This window comes from Mustelus asterias, chromosome 1 (assembly GCF_964213995.1).
Source record: "Mustelus asterias chromosome 1, sMusAst1.hap1.1, whole genome shotgun sequence".
In the NCBI taxonomy this organism is placed as follows: Eukaryota; Metazoa; Chordata; class Chondrichthyes; order Carcharhiniformes; family Triakidae; genus Mustelus; species Mustelus asterias.
In genome coordinates this window covers 96,719,056-96,741,061 of record NC_135801.1, presented here as the reverse complement: position 1 = coordinate 96,741,061, position 22,006 = coordinate 96,719,056, and the positions used below count along the sequence as shown (strand labels likewise).

Below are 22,006 nucleotides of genomic sequence, written 5' to 3'. Positions count from 1 at the left end.
GATAGAGCAGGGGCAGGAATGGATGCTGCAGGTCCCGGGGTTCAAATGTTTTAGTCGAAGTAGGGAAGGAGGTAGAAGAGGGGGAGGGGTAGCATTATTGGTCAGAGATTGTATCACAGTGTCAGAGAGGAGGTTTGATGAGGACTTATCTGTTGAGGTAGTATGGGCGGAGATTAGAAATAGGAGAGGAGAGGTCACCCTGTTGGGAGTCTTTTATAGACCTCCTAAAAGTTCTAGAGAGGTTGAGGAAAGGATTGCGGAGTCAATCCTGCTTAGGAGTGAAAGTAATAGGGCAATTGTTATGGGGGATTTTAACTTGACTAATATTGACTGGAATTGTTATAGCTCTAGCTCGTTAGAGGGGTCAGTTTTTGTTCAAAGCGTGCAGGAAGGTTTTTTGACTCAGTATGTAGACAGGCCAACTAGAGGTGAGGCTATATTGGATCTGGTGCTGGGAAATGAGCCAGACCAGGTGCTAGACTTGGAAGTTGGTGTGCATTTTGGTGATAGTGACCACAATTCGGTTACGTTCACCTTAGTGATGGAAAGGGATAGGCATGAACCTCGGGCCAGTGGTTTTAGCTGGGGGAAGGGTAATTATGAGGCTATTAGGAGAGAATTAGGAAACATAGGTTGGACTAGGAGATTACAGGGACTGGGAACGTCCGACATGTGGAGTTTTTTCAAGGAGCAGCTACTGCGAGTCTGTGATAGGTATGTCCCTGTCAGGCAAGGAGGAATTGGTAGGGCTAGGGAACCGTGGTGCACCAAAAAAGTTTCTTTGTTGGTTAAAAAGAAAAAGGAGGCTTATGTTCGGATGAGACGTGAGCACTCGGGTAGTGCACTAGAAAGCTTTAGATTGGCTAAGAGGGAGTTGAAGAGCGAGCTTAGAAGGGCTAAAAGGGGACATGAGAAGACTTTGGCGGATAGGGTTAAAGAGAATCCTAAGGCGTTCTATAGGTATGTCAAGAACAGAAGGTTGGTTAGGGCAAGTTTAGGGCCAGTTATAGATGGCAGAGGGAAGTTATGTGTGGAACCGGAGGAGATTGGTGAAGCATTGAACCAATATTTCTCTTCGGTGTTCACGCAAGGGGACATGAATATAGCTGAGGAGGACACTGGGTTGCAAGGGAGTAGAATAGACAGTATTACAGTTGATAAGGAGGATGTGCAGGATATTCTGGAGGGTCTGAAAATAGATAAATCCCCTGGTCCGGATGGGATTTATCCAAGGATTCTCTGGGAGGCAAGAGAAGTGATTGCAGAGCCTCTGGCTCTGATCTTCAGGTCGTCGTTGGCCTCTGGTATAGTACCAGAAGATTGGAGGTTAGCGAATGTTGTCCCATTGTTTAAGAAGGGGAACAGAGACTTCCCCGGGAATTATAGACCGGTGAGTCTCACTTCTGTTGTCGGCAAGATGTTGGAAAAAATTATAAGGGATAGGATTTATAGTTATTTGGAGAGTAATGAATTGATAGGTGATAGTCAGCATGGTTTTGTGGCAGGTAGGTCGTGCCTTACTAACCTTATTGAGTTTTTTGAGAAAGTGACCAAGGAGGTGGATGGGGGCAAGGCAGTGGACGTGGTATATATGGATTTTAGTAAGGCGTTTGATAAGGTTCACCATGGTAGGCTTCTGCAGAAAATGCAGATGTATGGGATTGGGGGTGATCTAGGAAATTGGATCAGGAATTGGCTAGCGGATAGGAAACAGAGGGTGGTGGTGGATAGTAAATATTCATCATGGAGTGCGGTTACAAGTGGTGTACCTCAGGGATCTGTTTTGGGGCCACTGCTGTTTGTAATATTTATTAATGATCTGGATGAGGGTATAGTTGGGTGGATTAGCAAATTTGCTGATGACACCAAAGTCGGTGGTGTGGTAGACAGTGAGGAAGGGTGTCGTAGTTTGCAGGAAGACTTAGACAGGTTGCAAAGTTGGGCCGAGAGGTGGCGGATGGAGTTTAATGCGGAGAAGTGTGAGGTAATTCACTTTGGTAGGAATAACAGATGTGTTGAGTATAGGGCTAACGGGAGGACTTTGAATAGTGTGGAGGAGCAGAGGGATCTAGGTGTATGTGTGCATAGATCCCTGAAAGTTGGGAATCAAGTAGATAAGGTTGTTAAGAAGGCATATGGTGTCTTGGCGTTTATTGGTAGGGGGATTGAATTTAGGAGTCGTAGCGTTATGTTGCAACTGTACACAACTCTGGTGCGGCCGCACTTGGAGTACTGTGTGCAGTTCTGGTCCCCACATTACAGGAAGGATGTGGAGGCTTTGGAGAGGGTGCAGAGGAGGTTTACCAGGATGTTGCCTGGTATGGAGGGGAGATCCTATGAGGAGAGGCTGAGGGATTTGGGATTGTTTTCGCTGGAAAGGCGGCGGCTAAGAGGGGATCTTATTGAAACATATAAGATGATTAGAGGTTTAGATAGGGTGGATAGTGATAGCCTTTTTCCTCTGATGGAGAAAACCAGCACGAGGGGGCATGGCTTTAAATTGAGGGGGGGTAGTTATAGAACCGATGTCAGGGGTAGGTTCTTTACCCAGAGGGTGGTGAGGGATTGGAATGCCCTGCCAGCATCAGTAGTAAATGCGCCTAGTTTGGGGGCGTTTAAGAGATCCGTAGATAGGTTCATGGACGAAAAGAAATTGGTTTAGGTTGGAGGGTCACAGTTTTTTTTTTAACTGGTCGGTGCAACATCGTGGGCCGAAGGGCCTGTTCTGCGCTGTAATGTTCTATGTTCTATGTTCTACCCTGACTTGACTGTATCTCTCTTCCCAGGACTTGCCTTATGGGCTGCTTCTCGTGAAGTTACTGTCCACATATTCATCAATTCAAAAATGTCGAGCTGGCTGTGGAGGCATGGAAGGCATCAGCAGCTCACCTTAATAATGCAACCAAGTTCCAAGACAGGGTTCAGGTGTATTCTGATAGCATGCCACTGGTTTTACGTTGAAAAATGGGCCAAAACCAATTTTTACGTCACCATGCCTCAAATAAGTGAACTCGTCAAATTTGAGGAGGACAAAGTCAAAGCAACTTTTGGAAAACAAACCAAGGAACAGTGCTGTGCTGGTCTGGAAAAGTAGGCCAATTATGTGCATTTTTCAAAACATTCAGGCCTTTCAACAGTTGACAAACTTTCATGCAGAGACACTCAGTGAGCCATGTAAAGACTGTAACTCCCTCTAGTGGCAGTCAGCCAGAACTACAATATACTGAATGAAGATGTCTTGCAGGAACTCTGGTCGAGAATTACAAATGTAATGAAAAGAATACCAGTTTCTTTGTACTCATACCAGCAAGAATCTCTAGAGAGTTGTATCCCAGAATCCTATCCCAAAGAAACAAGAGCTGATCGGTTGCAAGGTACCCAGAAAATGCCCGTACCATCCATTTAAACGATATTCGAAGTCTGGAAAAAATAAATAGAAAAAACATTGAATTCAGATGGTAATTTAAGAGGAGCTGTACTAGCTTCAGACAGAAACCAGAGTGGGGAAGGGAGGCACAATTTTAATTTTGTCAATTTTTTTTTAAATCGCAAGAGTTCCGGCCAAATTCTCAAGTTCTATCCTGATGATTGTAGGACAGAGAAAATGTATCTGAATATTCATCCAGCACTTGATGAGCATTACAACAAAGATGCCTGGTGGCTCAGCAATTTTGTCCGTCATCCATGCAGACCAAGAATGTTCCACATTTAAGGTTCAGATTATTTCCTGCTGTATCGCTGAATTTGCCAATCTCAGTCAAACAATTGCAGGGCACTTCTATTGGCCTTAGTGCTCCGAGGTTGCAGTGCAAGGACCATCTGGGTTTCCTTGTTCTAATCACTATCCTGGTGTGTATATCATTAAGTGAAGACAACGTTGGGGTCAACCTGCAATACCTTATGATTGAATTGAAACTGACATTTAATTGGCAAATTCACAAAAGTTGTTTACCAAGTATTGCAATACCACAGTGTCCATTTTTAATCACACAAGGGAGATGTAGTCTAGTGGGAATGAGCTGTACTGAGGATGTATACATCTAACCAAAATCCTTTACACTGAAATAAAAATAGAAAATGCTAGAAAAATTCAGCAGGTCTGGCTACATCTGTGGAGTGAGAAAAAGTGTTAACGGGTGGAATTTTCACACAAAAAAAACCAAATGTCATAACGGTGAGAATACCGGAGTGCTTCCTGTCAGTCTGTCAGGTGCACTCCAGACCGCAATCCTTCAACACTCAAGTCACTTTTTTGGACAGCAGTGAGTTGCACACCGGTGAGCCCAGCTGCAGATCAATCAGGTGCCATTTTGAAAGGATGTCCTGATCTCTCAGAGCACTGGCAGACACCCTTCCCACACGGATATCAGGACTCCAGCTCATCGATGGCATGTTTCCTCATCTCCACTGATGGAGACAAGCCCCCCCCCCCCCCCCCCCCCCCCCACCAACCCCCGGCCCTGTTGAGTATGCAGCCAATTGACAGCAGTTCCACACAGAGAGTAGAATTCTCCCATCTGGGGACCAAGTCCTATGGTGGGTGCAGGAATGTGGAGTGTTTCCCACTGCGGAGATTGGAGGGAAAGCATGCCAAATCCTCTGGCCCTGACCTCATTAATTATGCAACTGGGTGTTTTGCACCATATTCTGTTGCGGATAAAGCATGATAACATGTAGTCCATTTGAAAGGGTGCCCAACATCACTGATCTACTGTTGAAGAAAGAAGGTGAACCTCCTGAAAATGAAGGTGGATCTCCAGGAACATTCTGAGGCTGGAAGATGGACAGCTGCCAGGACACTGAACCTGGAAGGTCCATCTTTAATGTTCCTCCCACCCACTGCTGTGGTGTTCTGGTGTCTAGCATTGACATCGGCCTCCATCCTGAACTCGGGTGGCAGCCCCAGGCATTGTTCAAGTGAGTCCCAATATCCACATGCCATGTTGCTCCAGACATATTATTATTATTCCATTGATGCTATGTAGAATCAGGTGGTCAGACCTTCAGCTGCATTGCGGGATGAAAATGAGTTTCAGGTCAGCCTTCAGCAGGTTTTCCGATCTGCCATGGCAGGCGTCAGAGGAAGATCCCACTGTAAATTCACACCAGCATAAAACCGAATTTTGGGCCTTCCTCTGAATTCTGCAACCCCTCAACCTGCCATTGAACCCACTGGTGGGGGCTTGAGAGAATTCCACTTAGAGTTGCACACTGCAATCAATTAGATGAAGAATCAGCTAGAAATTTGCATGCTGCTCATCTCAATTGGACTAGATTCAGGGAACTGAATATCGTGATCTCCATCTCATAAAAGGGCCCTACAAACATTTCCTTGCAAGAGGTTAATTGCTCGAAATACTCTTCAAAATCTTTCTCAAAAGAATTCAGCAAACAATTAACCACTATGAATAAAATCTTTACTCACGGCTGCGCTCCAATTTCACGCAAATGGTAAAAGAGTTGAGGGAGGTAGGTCTGAACAAGTGTCTCAAACACCAGACAAAGTGACACAATTCCCTAGGAATAGATAATTAACAGCATTCTTATAAAATCCATAGTGATCACAATAAAAACAGATTGCTCTATCAAAAAATGCATTAAACTATTAAACTCCACCTGCCCATTAAGGAGAGCATTAATGCCGTGGAACAATTCAAAAACAAGCAAGAAGTTCCCCTAGTTATTCACCAACACTTTTCCATCAGTCAACATAACTAAAGTCAAATTAACTGCTCATTCAACTAACTTACTATTTATTTGTGGGAACTTGTGCAACTCTGTTTATATTTATTAACAACTTGCATTTATCTAGCATCTTTAACATACAAAACATCCAAAGGATAAATTCAAAAATTAAAATAGATAGGAAGAGATGTATAAGTGAGAAGTGACCAAAAGCTTGTTCAAGGTTGTTTAAAAGCTTTCTTTCAGACTATGGGAGGAGATGCAAAAGGCTTTAAGCATGGAGTACCAGTAAATGTGGTGATGAAAGCTGAAGGCTTTCTCATCTCTTGGAGGAGTGAAGGGATGGGGGAATGCAAGGCTAGAGGAGTGCCGAATATTGGCATTTGCGTGTTTGATGAGATGGAGTTTTGGAGGTTGGAAGATGACAGGACAGAAAATAGGCAATAATTAAGTCCACAGATGACAAATACATAAATAAAGGTTTATTAAACAACAGAGTTGAATGATATTGCTGAGTTGGAAATTAGTGATGCATTGTTTTGTTACAGATTTCCAACAGTTGCATATTTTCCTTCTATAAAGAGCAATCTTGTTTTAAATAGAGATCACTTTTGAAATGAAGGTACATCCTAAGGTTTTGCAGTCTCATTCAATCTGAGCCATAGGCTGAAAAATTTAATTGTTGAAGCTCAAGGGAATAATGTGGTAATCAGGAGACCTTCTGGGTTCATTTTTCAGGTTGTTTAACCCCTTGGGTTTTGGATTTAGTAATGTTGTTTGTATTGATGATCTCAATATTGTGCAGATTAATAGACTAGTATTCAGACTAGAAATGAATGTGCTGGTTAATTGTGTCATTGATCTTCAACTGAGATGAAAATTTCTTAGACAGATGTCATCAGTCACTGCTGCAGATAACCCTCTTGCAGGTTTAGCACGTATATTTTCATTTCTGTCTTTATTTAATCCCTGGATGAAGATAATGGGCTAAGAATAAAAACACTGGGCACTGCTATTAAAAAAAACACAAGGCAACAAAGAAAGAATACGTTACTTAAGTGGGTTTACTTTCCGTTACATTTTAAGACAATTTATCTTTACTGGTACAAATCATGTTTTCTAGAAAGAATGTATATCCTTTGCAGTATCTCTTGCTGCATTTTCAGGCCTTCACAGAACTTACCGAGGAATGGGATGAGATGCAATGAAGCCTGAAGAAATATCGCACATACATCTCCCTGAAAACTTGATATAGTTTGGATGGTTCGTGGTAGAGAAAACAGAGTGGAGCAACTGAAAACAAGGAGGAAACATACAAAGTAAAATCCAAGACTGCACAACACAAATTGTATCTTGGATCTTGTAGTGACCAGAGCCAATTTTCTCACAAAAATCTTTAACTATATTCTCAAACTAGTATAGGAGACATAGATAAGTAAAACAAGAAGTGCAATCGGCAATCCAGGTGCAAATTGCTCTCAAAATTTCATTAGTTTTCCAAAATGAAGTAATACTTCAAGTTTCTTATTTATATAATCACAAATGTGGTATCAAGTGGAATTTTCCCAAAAACATTCCAAGTGTCATAACAGCGGGAAAATGGGAGTGTTCCACGCCAATCTTATGGGTGAGCTCGGCACTGCAATCTTCCAGTATTCTGTCAATTATTTTGACAGCTAGGAGCTTTGCACTAGTGGGTGGGAGCAAAGCCTAAGTTCGCCAGTGAAGCCGGCTGCAGGGCGTTTGGGCACCATTGTGCAAGGCACCCTGATTTGACAGTGAGTGTTCATCAACACTATCTAGAAACCTACCATGTATTATGTATTCCCTTGTCTTGTTTGTTTTCTCCAAATGCATTACCTCATACTTCTATGAATTCAATTTCATTTGCTATTTTGCTGCTCACCTGACCAGTCCATTGATATCCTCATGCAGTCCGCAGTTTTCTTTCTATCATTCACAGCCAATTTTCATATCATCAGCAAACTGCATAATCAAGCCCCCTACATTTAAGATTAAATCACTGATATGTACCCACAGACAAACAAGGGACATAGTACTGAGCCCTCAGAACCCACTGGAAACCGTCTACAAATTGCAAAAACAACCATTTACCAAAACAATAAAGGCAAAATACTGCGGATGCTGAAATTTGAGTTCTGATAAAGGGTCATCCTGACTCAAAACATTGGCTCTATTCTCTCTCCACAGATGATGTTAGATCTGCTGAGATTTTCCAGCATTTTCTGGTTTTGTTTCATTTACCATAATACTTTACTGCCTGCCAGTAAGCCAATTCTGGATTCAACTTGCCACATTTCCTTGGATCCCATAAATTTTCATTTTCTAACCAGCATGTCATGTGGGACTTGTCAAATTGCTATAATTCATGTAGATGATATCAAGCTCACTACCTCATCTACCTTACTTGTACCTCCTCAAAAAAGTTCAATCAAATTAGCCATCCATCCCTTAATTTGTGCCATCATGTTACTTTCTTCTATATATACCAATCATCCGATAAGGATTGGTGAAACAATAACGTGAGTTCTTTATTTGATAAGATTATACATACAAGTGTTAACTGGGAGACTATATGAATATATCTGACTTTGATCAGTGCTGCTGTAGACTGAATTTAAAGTCATGGGACTACTACATCACCTCATGTCTCGGTGGTGGTGATTGACATCCTTAAAGATACATGTACATCATATCACAACAGAACACTTCCTCACTTTTTAAAACTTTAGCAGTTCTCCAGTACCATGCCAGTAGAACAGTGAGGTTTGAAAAATGATGGTCAAAGCTTCTGTTATTTCTTCTCTAGCTTAGCTTAGATGCCTCAGATACATTTCATCCAAGTCTGATTGTCTATCGATTTTCAGGGATGCTAAACATGTTCGTATTTCCTCTCCTTAAGCGTTATGAATTTAAGGAGCCAAATAGATATGTCCTTCCACTTTCACAACTACATAAACGTGCAACATTAAGTCAATTCGCACTGATGGCAAAAATAACAGTTACAGATGGCCCATTAACAAAAATACCATATATGTAGAAAAGTTGAGACAACATACAAAGCACAGAAGTTGAGCTTAAAGCATATTAAGGAAAGCAGTAAGATCGAATCATAAACAGTGTCAATTGCAAATAATCAAACAGGTCTATTTAAACCTCCAATCAATTTTTTTTACATATAGAGGAGAAAGAACTTACCGTACATTGCAAATCCATGAAATGGAATTACCCCTGTGTGGAACAAGGATATTCAGTTGAATATGGCAAATAGTGGATCTTTGTTTAGTAATTGCTCTTTGTCCAATTTATTCAACATAGCAAGTGAATATATATTAGAATTAGCTGTCACTTTCAACTTAGACATATCTGTAATAAAGAATTAACAAACAATTGACATCTATTCAGCAATGTTAAAGATTGCTTAGGTATGCCCTAACCATTAAAATTGGTAACTAGTAGTCACCAATTTAAAAGTTGAACTCCACAACATCAATATCCACAGAAAAAGATACAAATGAAACAAAAAGAAAAAAATGGGAGACTACAAAATCCATATATTGTAATCAGTAAATATCACATCTGCAATTAGAGGGATGCCTTACATCATACTTACCATTTGGTGGGTACACAACAGTATAATCTTCTAATGCTAGCTTCCCTATCAAAAACACAGTGCAAGGATGTGAATAGAAAATATGCTTCTATGATATGTTATAGTATTTAAGTTACAGTCCTTAGTCAATCATAAATAACAATCTTTCTCATCATGCAAAAATTAAACTAATTTCTGATACAAACAGCTAAACAAACAGGCTTGTGACAAATTCTGGTTGAGACTAAAATGATTGTAACTTATTGTTTGGAGGTGCTTTGATATTTAGATAACAACTAAAGTCTGCATAGTCAGAAACTTCCTTTCGTAACCTATTTCTTACCTCTGATGTATGACTTGGGGGGGGAAGCACTGCTGTAACTGAAATGATCAAGCACTAGTGTGTCTCGAGAAAAGCACAGTAACACCTAAGAATAAAGAAGCATGTAAGCCAACAGAATATTGCGATAACAATAAGCTATAGATATAGAAATATTGATTTCTTAGTGTAGAGGAAAAGAATAGTCACATATCTTCGATGTAATTTTCCTCATAATTGAATGTAATTTATTTGCTACATCCTGCAAAAGTTTCATCAACCTGAGACAAAATAAATGGCAGTGTTTTTCTCTCTCTGCAACTTCCACATATTGGAGGAATATCACCTCTACTTATGCAGGATCAATTTGACCTATCAATTGTACATCGTTCGACAACTCAGCTGTTACAAAATTAAAAGCTGTTAGTGTAATTTATTTACTGTCACAAATTGAGACACTTCAACAGTTTTGTTCTATTATCACTTGTTCAAGCGATGGCTCAGGTCGAGCTGGATTCAGGCAAACAAATCCCTGAGCCCTGTTCTTCAGAGCAAGGACCTTATGTTACTCACTTCAGCCAAACATCTAACCTCAACCTCCTGGGAATTTCCTGCAGGTACAAACACCATCCCCAAAGAAATTCAGTGCCAAGCTGTACAACAGTAGTACATTTGTACGTTTCATTTCCTCAAAAGCTTACCATTCTATTTTCATAGGAGGGCCCATCAGCTCTTCCTTTATCAAAAGGTGAAGGAATTTTCCCACATTTCTGGCTTTAGATAATATTTCATCTTATATCTTTGATAAAGTTAGTTATTTGACCATAAATAAATCCCCTTCCTTCTAATTACGAGCAGCAGTTCTTTACTGGGTGGCACAGTGCCTAGCACTGCTGCCTCACAGCGCCAGGGACCCAGGTTTGATTCCCGGCTTGGGTCACTGTCTGTGCGGAGTCTGCACTTTTTCCCCGTGTCTGCATCAGTTTCCTCCAGCTGCTCCAGTTTCCTCCCACCATCAAAAAGACATGCTGGCTTGGTGCATTGGCCATGCTAAATTCTCACTCAGTGTACCTGAACAGGTGCTGGAGTGTGGCAACTAGGGGATTTTCACAGTAACATCATTGCAATGTTAATGTAAGCCTACTTGTGACACTAATAAATAAACTTTTACAAACTACCATTAGGATATTTTTCCCAATTCCTGTTCAATCATGCGCATTACAATACTTCTTGCATTAGCACAAGGAGCAAAAGCTGGTAGGAAGGATTAACCTTGCAAAATATGATACAATTTCTCCATGTTCCCCACCCAAGCCTACCCATTCTTGCATTGAACTTGCCCAGATTGTGGTAGTCATAAAATTAATGAAGAGCTGACCCAAAATATTTTTAGTGCACTGAAAAGATCTACCTTTTCAGACATAATTACATACTATAATACCCAAAATTGTATGACATGCATCATGCTTTTGGTCCTCCTTTCCAACCTAATCCAAGCTCAAAAGCGAATTCCTATCTACTCGATTTTACCACTCGGTTTTGAGGGAGGGTCGATCAGATATACAGAGAATTCCCAGTTCAATTTTCCATTCATAACAAAACATTTAGGTGCATAAATTCCAACAAATTCAAAAAAGATAAATCATGGGCTATAATGTACAATTATCAAGCATCACAAAAGTTACAAATTATGGGCAGGATCTTGAGCTCGCATTCACCGTCCATGGGATCGACGGCATCTCAATATCCGGCAAAACCCGAAAATCACAAATCTCGCTGGCGAAATGATGACTTCTGGTTTTCGCCCACCACCCCTTGCTGGCGACGTAATCAGGTTCACGACCACAAAGGGCGTGAACGTAATTTACATACATTTCTACATTATTATACACCCCCTTGCCAGATATTGAGCCTTGCTCAACGTGATGTCACATTGGCGCTGTTTACAACAGGTTCACCCAGACGTGAACCTATTGTGGGGATCCCCCCAAAGGATGTAAAGGTGAAAATAGTCCCTGGGGGAGAGGGATATGCCCAGGCAGTGGCCTGGCATAGCTCCCTGCCACAGGTTGACACCATTCCCATGCCAACCTGGTAGTGCCAACCTGTGCCAGGGCAAACCCCAGTGACAGCCTCATTTGGGGAGGGGGGAGGGATTCATTTATATGTAGTGGTGGGCAGGCGCGGACATGACAGATGGGAATGCCAGTGATGGCTGTGTGTGTGGGGGAAGGAGGGAACAGTGTTGTCTATGTGGGAAGGGGTCTGGTGTTTGGGGAGAAAAGGGGGGGGCCAGCACTAGCACACATTATCCTAAGCTTTATTAATAGAATCCCTACAGTGCAGGAAGAGGCCATTTGGCCCATCAAGCCTGCACCGACAACAAGCCCACCCAATTCCTATCCCCAGAACCCCACATATATATCCTGCTAATCCCCCTGACACTAAGGGACAATTTAGCATGGACAATCAACCTAACCCGCACATCTTTGGACTGTGGGAAGAAACTGGAGCATGCGAAGGAAACCCACATAGACATGGGGGAACGTGCAGCCTCCACACAGACAGTGACCCGAAGCCGGAATTGAACCCGGGTCCCAGGCGCCGTGAGGCAGCAGTGCTAACTGGAGCATAAGGTACAAGAAAGAGGAGGTTATGTCGAACTTGTATAAGTTACTAGTACAGCCTCGGCTAGAGTATTGCATGCAGTGCACTTTAGCAAGGATGTGAAGGCATTATACAGAGTACAGAAGAGATTCACAAGAATGGTTCCAGGGATGAGGAACTTCAGTTACGAAGATAGGTTGAGAATTTAGAACTGCCTTCCTTGGAGGAAAGAAAGCTATGAGGTGATTTGATAGAGGTATTCAAAATCATAAGGGTTGTGGACAGAGTAGGTAGGGAGAAACTGTTCCTATTCATGAAAGGATAGACAACATGAGGCCACAGGTTTAAAGTAATTAGCAAAAGAAGAAAAAGTGATATGACAAAAAACCTTTTCACACAGCGAGTGGTTAGAGTTCGGAACGCACTGCCTGAGTGTGGTGGAGGGAGTTTCAATTAAAATATTTTGAAGCAAGATTTTTAATCTGACGAAGAAGAACGTGCAGGTTTACCGAGAAGGTGGAGGAATAGCACTAGGTGAGTTGCTCATTCAGAGTTCTGATGCAGACAAGATGGGCCAAATGGCCTCCTTCTGCACTGTAACAATTCTGTGACTAGAATCCAAGCAGCTATTCGTCTTACTATAAATGCCATAAAATTTTACTTTAAAAAAAAATTATTGAAAGATTCAGAAATACAAAAAGCTTATATAAAGAGCCGAGATATAAAAAGTCAGCACTTAAAACATTTTTCTTATTTGTATTTTTTAATCTCTCAAAACTTCACATTAAAATTTCCTCTAAAGAGAACTGCAATAATGAAATTAAGCATCCTATTCCTTTGTAAATATTGGCTTCACCAGAAATATTTTATCTGACCTGATACAGATAATCTTCAAAAACAAAATAGTAGTCATCATTACTAGCCGTGAGCTTCACATCCTAGAACAAAAAAAAGGAAATTTATCAGCAAATAAAATCTTTCCACATTTTATTCAATTGATCTAATTTCAATTGTTCTTTTTGCGGGGCGGGGGGACAGAGAGTGAATTTGCACTACCATTAAGGTGAGAAATGTCCTTACCGAGAAAGAGAATTTTTGGCACCAAACACATACAAATCTGGCAGACAGCAATTCCTCTGCCTTGGCATTATGCTTTAAACTCAACCAGAACAACGTATCCTGTAGTTTTTTTTCCCCTGAATGAATTCCTAACTTAGGCCCAGATTTTTCCTCCCGGGTGGGGTGCGGAGGAAGGATTTACAGCTTTGCGAACCCAGCCTTTTAAAAATGGCTGCCTACAGTTCTGATTTTCAATCTGAGGAGGGTGGTAGGATGCTGAATTTGAAGTTCAGCCTGCCACCCTGGAATGAATGCATAGGCAGCTGGGACAGGCTAGGCAGAAGACATGCTGCTGTGCTCCGGCATAGTGTTTGAGTAATAGGCCTGTCAAAACTAAATAACTGGAGGCAGATGGAGAGAGTGAGAGGTGGATGTAAGGCTGTCAACATTGGTGCAGTAATTAAAATTGGGAATGCTCTCAAGAAGCCAAAATTAGATGGATGCAAATATCTTCACAGGTTATGGGACAGGAAACAATTACAGAAATAGAAAGGGAGAAAATCATGCAGCGATTTGAAAATAAGGATGTGAATTTAAAAGTCAAGCCGTAGATTGACTGGAAGCCACTATACGTTAGTGAGCATAAGGGTGAAAGATGAAGAGGATTTGATGCGAGACATGGGACAGCAGAATTCTGGATGAAGTCAAGTTTATGGAGGGTAGAATGTGGGAGGCTAATCAGGAGAATGTGGGAATTGTCAACCTTAAACGTAACAAGGCAACAATTAGGATTTCAGCAGCAGATGAGCTGAGACGGGCCAAAACTACAGTGCTGAAAATAGGTAGTCTTATTGATGGCATGACTTGTGTGACCAGAAGCTCATTGCGAGGTCAAATATGACACCAAGGTTGCGAACTATCTAATTTAGTCTCAGATGGTTGCCAGGGAGAGAGATGAAGTCAGTAGCTGGGGACTAAGTTGGGAGTGGGGAGGCAGTGGTATAGTGGCATTATGGTAGTGTTATTGGTAGTGGTAGTTACTGGACTAGATAGATAAGATATGGATAGGTTAGATAGATAAGAATGCAACTAGGTGAGAGCAGATCCACACAGCTGGGTAACAGTGGAGAGGCATTGAAGGATGTTGCTGTGGTTAATGAGACCAGAAACTACAGATAGGTCAAGACGCATAAGGAGAGCCAAAGAACCTTTGTCACAGTCATATAGATTATCATTTCAAAAATGGTGTTCTGAAACGTTAGGAACAGACCTTGGAGAAGAAAAGGAGGTTGGAAAAGGGGTATCGTTTGCAAGGACTATGGTGGGGTCAAAGATTGGTGTTTTGAGGAGAGGACAGCAATTTCAAAGGACAGAATGACAACACCCGAAGAGAGAGTACCATTAACAATATTGGTGAACATGGGGACAAGAAAGGAAAGTTGTTTAGTAGGACTGCACACAGTGACTGCACACTCTTGTTTCGTACCTTGTAGATGAGGTTGTCAACTAAAAGATCATGTTGAATCACATTTGATTTCAGCTGTTCATAATATAAAGAATCCTGTAAATACAGAAGAAAATTAGTCAAAACTTCGGTCATTAAACACCTGAAAATGTTTCTTATATAAAGTTCAAAACATCTTGTATATGTTATATAAAACTAGACAGATAGCTCCTCACAAGCATCTACTCAAACCTTTTTTTGCCAAGTTATGCTCTTTGGGTAATTCTTGCTGTGATGAGCATTCTGGAACATCACACAGTGACACAGTGGCTGTTTACAAGCAAGGAAATTGAAAGAAATGATGGTGCATAAAGAACAATTTTCACTCTGTGCAACTTGTCTATAATGCTTCTGTCAAACTTGACAAGTGCACATAATTTCTTACACTCTTGCACCTTTAATATTATACAGTATGACTTAATCCAGAGGCTGTGGCTAATGCTCTGGGAATACAGGTTCAAATCTCACTATGGCAGCTAATGGAATTCAAATTCAATTAATTAAAAAAAATCTGAAATTAAAAGCTAGTCTTCATAATGATAACCATGAAACTATTGTCAATTGTCATTAAAAACCTGCCTGGTTCATTAACATCCTTTAGGGAAGGAAATCTACCTTCCTTACCAGTTCTGGTTTACGTGCGAGTCCAGACCCACAACGATATGGGCGGCCTGGTGGCACAGTGATTAGCACTGCTGCTTCACAGTGCCAGGGACCTGGGTTTGATTCCCGGCTTGGGTCACTGTTTGTGCGGAGTCTGCACGTTCTCCCCGTGTCTGCGTGGGTTTCCTCCGGGTGCTCTGGTTTCCTCCCACAGTCTGAAAGATGTGCTGGTTAGGTGCATTGGCCATGTTAAATTCTCCCTCAGTGTACCCGAACAGCCACCGGAGTGTGGCGACTAGGGCATTTTCACAGTAACATCATTGCAGTGTCAATGTAAGCCTACTTGTGACTAATAAATAAAAATTTAAAAAAATATATGATTTGACTCTTAAATGCTCTCTGAAATGGCCCAGCAAGCCACTCAGTTATATTAAATCACTAAACAAAGTCAAAAAGGAATGAAATCTGACAGAATGCCCAGCATTAACCTATGGCAATACTCAGCTTTACTAACCCTGTAAACTCCATACTTACATTAGGGGCCTAGTGCCAAAATTGGGTGAGTTGTCTCACAGATGAGCAAAACAAAACAGTCATAGGCTGGAATTCTCTGGTCTCGCATGCCCTGCTACCACGCTGCCAGTGAGAACAGAGAATTTGGTACTCAGGCAAATCCCTGTTCACAGCAGTGGGACCACATACAAAGTCGGAGAATTCCGGCCAAAGTCATACTCACCAACACCAGCCACCACCACCAGATGGCCACTGTGCTGCCACCTCTGGTGGTCTGTTTGATGAGTAAGTATTCCTCCATGTTGAACACCACTCAGACTCTGGGCAGCAAGGGCACAGAATGTTCTCTAGGTAGGGATTTCAATGTCCATCACCAAGGGTGACTTGGCAGCACCACTGTTGACCAAGCTACCAAATTCTTGAAGGACATAGATGCTAGATTGGGTTTATGACAGGTAGAAGCAAGCATCAAGAGGGAAAAACTACTTGACCTCATCCTCACCAATCTACCTGTCACAGATGCATCTGTCTAGGACAGTATTGGTAGAAGTGACCACTGCTCTGTCCTTGTGGAGACAAAGTCCTGTCTTCACATTGACGATACCATCCATTGTGTTGCGCAGCACAATCACTGTGCTAAATGGGATAGATTTTCAACAGATTTCGCAACTCAAAACTGGGCATCTATGCAGCGCTGTGAAAAAGGATTCAAATGCATTAGAAACAGTTCAGAGAAAGTTCACTTGACTCATTCTTCAAATGGAGGGCTTGTCTTAGAAAGGTTTAGGAGAATGAAAGGTAATCTCATTGAGACATATAAGATCCCATTGGGACATGATAGGGTGGATGGGTGTTTTCTCATCAAGGGTCATTGGTCTGTGAAGTTCCCTTCCCCAAAGAATAGTGGGGCTAGGGCACTGAATTTACTCAAGGTTGAGATAAATCGAACTTTGTCATTGCCAAGAGAAGCAAGGGTTATTAGGGGAAAACAGGAGAGTGGAGTGGAGGCCATGACCAGTTCAGCCATGATCCTGTTGAATGGTTGGACAGGTTACAAGGGCCGAATGGCCTAGTTCTGCTCCTAGGTCCTTTGTAGGAAGTGGAGTAAGTGAAAGAAACCCTCTGATTATTTTCAAAAACTAAGTATGGATATGAAGTGATAGTAAGAGTGGTTGAGGAGGGAAGGGATATACTGAAGTGCCATTTTTTCTTACAATATTCACCAGAGATGCAGCCTACAGGTGTTGGTGTCACAGAAGATCAACTAGCATAATAAATATACAAGTCAATCACACTGGTTTTTTGAATGCCCACTGTATAATTTTGACCTTGAGTCATAATATAAAGTGGACAATATTGAATGTGTTTGCCCATTAAATATCTCACGAGGTGATTTTCACAGTAACTTCATTGCAGTATGAATGTAAGCCTACTTGTGACTAATAAAAATAATTTTAAGTTTTTTTAAAACTCATTACATCTGCTTCCACGATTACATCAGATTTATCACCAAGAGATTCATCACATTCATAATTTTTCTTCAGTGTGACTCACTTTCACACTGCTCGGGTCACTGACAACACATTGCCAGCCTCATTAAATCTCCATGAAATCCTAAATCTCTGTATTACACAGATCCAAATGATTTGAAGACTATACGAGATTATAGGACTTTTTATAACCCACCGTTGTGACCAAGTTTTTGGTCACCCATCCACATGTCTCCTTATGTGGCTCAGAATTAAATCATCTGGTAATACTTCTGTGAAGCATCTTGCAACCAATTGCTACATTAAAAGCACCAAATAAAAGCGAATTGTTGTTAGGGATAATTCTAATTTCACTGGTAAAGCTACAAGCTTTGTTACCCAAATATTGCTGTTTAACAATCATGTTAAAACAGCCATTTATTTGATTTGTTACAATTCCAGACAAATGCCGCATTTAAGAACTAAAACACAAATCCATATCAAGATAAAAAGAACTAGGGTCAATAGGAAGTAAGCTGATAAAAAAGATGTTGCACAAAAGTTTTAACTGGCTGTGAAATCTGAGGCAGGATTTTCCATTTGGCGAGGGATCCTCACTTTAGGATCAAATCCACAACCTGACCCTGCACCGTGTTGAGACAAGTCACCTGATAGTAATTTTTGCTGTTTTATCAAATTAGTGGCCAAAGAAGGTACTTAGGAGGCCCTCCATCTTAAGCTGCCTTCTCAGCACTTTTCATAAAACCAAAGAAAATAAATGGCTACAGCGACCAGACCACGATTGTGGAGGGAAAACCACAGCAACCAAGTTTAATATGGTGGCTGTGCGGCCTCAAAGTGAAACTGGAGCACTGGACCCCCAAGTCTCGCACCTGAAAAGCATCTCTAGACATTTTCCCTGCTTGTGATGCCAGAGAAGTCATAGGAGTAACTGAAAATTCCAGTTGAAGTCTGAGGAATGGTCTTTCGTGTGTTCTTAAATGACTTATCAGGGTATTTGCCATTTGCCGTGCTGTTCTGTGCACGACTCAGCCTTCGAGAAAATAGTCGGGCATTGGGACTGTGGCAGGGAAACAGCAAGCAGGCCTGCCCACCTCTGTTCCAGCCTTGATAACTGGCACCAAAATCTTGCAGGTGGAATTAGTATAATCAAATTGATGACCCCACTGATAATCTTTGCCAGCACTCAGGTGGTGACAAGAAGGTGCCATAATCCACCAAAATATATGAAAAATATCTAGCTGCCATGTTTCAGGAATAAAATTAATATTTGCAGTGCTTAGCTTTCCATTACAATTGAAATCTGAAGATGCACAGGTACCCTTAATTTTTGATGTACACAAACAAATATATATAGGCAGGCCAAACACACAATCATGCTTGACCAGTTCTTTTAATACAATGTCCATTGCTGCCCTGATGTAGAAATTGCTTGATAATTAAGAAACATATATGTGCCTTTGTAGAAATCCTCTGATTATTTCCAAAAACTAAGCTAGATTACAAATCCTTTCTAACTGGTGATTTGAGTCATTTATTTGATATTACGTCCACAAATGTGATCGCAAATGTTGATTTTGTCATTCACTCAGGTGTCTTGTTTAAATATCAGTTCATGTGAAAACAATATGTAATCAGTTACTGAAGAAATTGGCAAGCTCGTTCACAAGTTTTGTTCAGTGAAGCATTCAGAAAGGAATCCAAGCACCACATAACCATAATTAGACTAAAGTGAAGAGCAACAAAGATATAACATTTCTAAATCAGAATATGAAAATGTACAGTATGATTTACTGCAAACTTGATTTATGAATATGATTCATTTTAAATCAGCTGCTGCTTTACATTTTTAGAATTTTAATCAATAATGTCAACAATATTATGATGAATATTATATAACTGAAATGCTTATAAACTTCAACAAAAAAGTTCAAATACTGAATTTAATCAACAAAAATTAATACTAAATATGAATAAATTAAATACAGAAAGCTGGGAATGCAAAACAATTCAATTTCAGCAAATGGAACTGGTAAATATGAATGTGCAACATCATCTTCATTTCGAAGTAACCATTTTTTAAAAAACTCTCAAAGATCCTGCTGCAATATTACAATAACAAAACTAACATTTTTAATTTCTGTACCATAGATTCTTTTTCAATGTTGACACAATCATCAGTTAACCTATTTGGAGAGGGAGAGGTGGAGAAAGTGCAGAGATAATAAAAATTATTTTCAAAAGACTAACTGACCTTTCTCCAAACCTCAATCTTTACCAATGCACAAGTGTATTGTCAACAACATTTTAAAAGGATTCCATCTGGTCACCTCTGTGAACTTAGTTAAATCATTTCTCCTTCCCTACTACAATAAGTTTAATTTAAATCATTAAATATTTATCAACACAGAAAAATTGAAGACTTTTCTTCTTTAACCATATCTTGATTCAAACAGACCTTCAACTCCCTTTGCGAATTAAGGGTCAAGAAAGAAAATATTTCATTTCATTCTATTCTAGGAAATAAAACCATTAATGTTCACGGAAGAAAATTACAAACTAACAACTTAACTGACATTCAGGATTTCTTTTCCAGAGGCCAGGAATCCTGAGTTGAATAACTCACCACCTGACTCCCCAAAGCCTCTCCACACTCTACAAGGCACAAGTCTCTCCACTTGTCTAGATGAGTCCTGCTCCAAAAATACTCAAGAAGCTTGACACCATCCAGGACAAAGCAGCCCGCTTGATTGGTACCCCCTTATACAAACATTCACTCCCTCCACCACCAATGCACAGTGGCAATAATGTGCACAATCTAAAAGATGTAAAACAGCAACTCATCAACACTCCTTACTCAGCACCTTCCCAACCCATGACCACTGCCACCTAGAAGGTCAAGGGCAACAGACACATGGAAACACCACCACCTCCAAACCACTCACCATTCTAACTTGGAAATATATCGCCGTTTCTTCACTGTCGCTGGGTCAAACTTCTGTACCTCCTTCCCTGACAGCACTGTGTGCATACCTACACTACATGGACTGCAGCGTTTCAAGAAGGCAACTCACCACCAACTCTCAGAGGCAGCACATCTCTAACAGCTTAGCAAAAGCTGCCTGACTCACCATTCCAATACATTGAATGATGTGAAGTTGCTGTATTGACATTGGCTTGCCGTCCACTAGGGATCTTCCTACACTGTCCCACCTTGCCTTACAGACCCAAACCGTCATGCCCTCGGACCTGTGTTCAGCTGAGGGTACAGGGAGAAGGGAGCTCTCAGTTTCCTCCACTGTGGCTATCGAGGCTTACCGCACTGGTCCCTCTAGTGGCATGGTCCGATATCCCTGCTCTAGTCCCTGTTCATGTGAGTATTGGCGGATTGCTCTGCATTCTTGGGCACTGTGACCCACTATGTCATACTTGTAGCACCGCACCTGCTGTTGTCTGGGGTCCCACTGGGGCTGACCTCTGTCTCACCCTATGGGAGGAGCATATAGGTTACCTCTACCGCCCCATGCCCCCAGACAGGATTGGGCGCTGGGCCTTTTACTGGGAACATCTTTCCACCCTTGTTTGCCTTAGTTTATCTACTCCTCGACCGCTTTCTCCCAAGCTCGGGTCATTCTCCTTAACACCCATGCGTCTGTGTAGGTTTTATCTGCGGGCCAAAATTTTCGCACGTCTTTCTACCCCCTTTGGTGGCGTGTGTTACTCAAATTCTGATCCAATTTCAGAGATTTTGTCCCTCCAGCCTTACTCTGTTCACATCCCCAAAGTCTCCTGAGAAGTGAGTCCACAGATAACTACCAAACCCTGCCGGGAGTTCCGCTTTCTTTTGCCTGCAATTGTTTATAACCTTCCACTGGATCTCCTCTATAGTAGCGAACTGCTGTGAAAATGTTTCTTTCATGTCCTGCAGCTGCCTTCCCCTACTTTCTGGTTATCAGGCAAGGCAGAATGGACCACAGAGCTCAGGCACATTAACATTAGTTTTATTTCCTCCGTATCATCAAACCCGTGTAAAACTCTTTGTTAACAGGTATTCTCAAAGAACATATGGGGGTCAACAGAGGGCTCAAATCTGGGGATCTTTTTCGCTATGACAACTACAGAATGCAAGAAAAATCACAGCACCAATTACATTACATTACTTTGTACAATATTTGCATGAGATTCTGACGAGTGAATATAGAGAGTTAGGCAGAAGGCTAAAGTGCAGGACCTCGAAGATAGTAACTTCTGGACTATTGCCGATGCCATGTGCTAGTGAGAGTAGGAATAGGAAGATTAGGCAGATGAATGCATGGTTTGAGAGCTGGTGCAGGCGGCAGGGATTTAGATTTGTCGATCATTGGGATCGCTTCTGGGGAAGGGATGACCTGTTCAAGAGGGACGGGTTACGCCTGAACTGGAGGCGGACTAATATCCTGGCGGGGAGATTTGCTAGAGCCACTCAGGAGGGTTTAAACTAGTTTGGCAGGGGGGTAGGACCCAAAGCAGTAGGGAGACAGGAGAAGGTTGAGGACAGCACAGAAGTTAAAGAGAGCACATTAAATAAGTAAAGGCAGTGTCAGTAATCCTCGTACCAGACAGATTAGGCAAAA

At 41.4% G+C, this 22,006-nt stretch overlaps 1 protein-coding gene across 1 annotated transcript in view; it reads right to left on the bottom strand.

Annotated features, from left to right (window-relative positions):
- tbc1d19 (TBC1 domain family, member 19) overlaps positions 1-22,006 on the bottom strand; it is a 70,837-nt gene that overhangs the window by 5,570 nt on the left and 43,261 nt on the right. Inside the window, exons 12-19 of the mRNA XM_078218400.1 lie at positions 14,770-14,844; positions 13,100-13,162; positions 9,642-9,726; positions 9,320-9,364; positions 8,905-8,937; positions 6,869-6,978; positions 5,426-5,517; positions 3,305-3,420 (exon numbers count right to left, since the gene is read on the bottom strand). Of these exons, the coding sequence (XP_078074526.1) occupies positions 3,305-3,420; positions 5,426-5,517; positions 6,869-6,978; positions 8,905-8,937; positions 9,320-9,364; positions 9,642-9,726; positions 13,100-13,162; positions 14,770-14,844 (619 nt within the window). The remainder of the gene's footprint in view (positions 1-3,304; positions 3,421-5,425; positions 5,518-6,868; positions 6,979-8,904; positions 8,938-9,319; positions 9,365-9,641; positions 9,727-13,099; positions 13,163-14,769; positions 14,845-22,006) is intronic.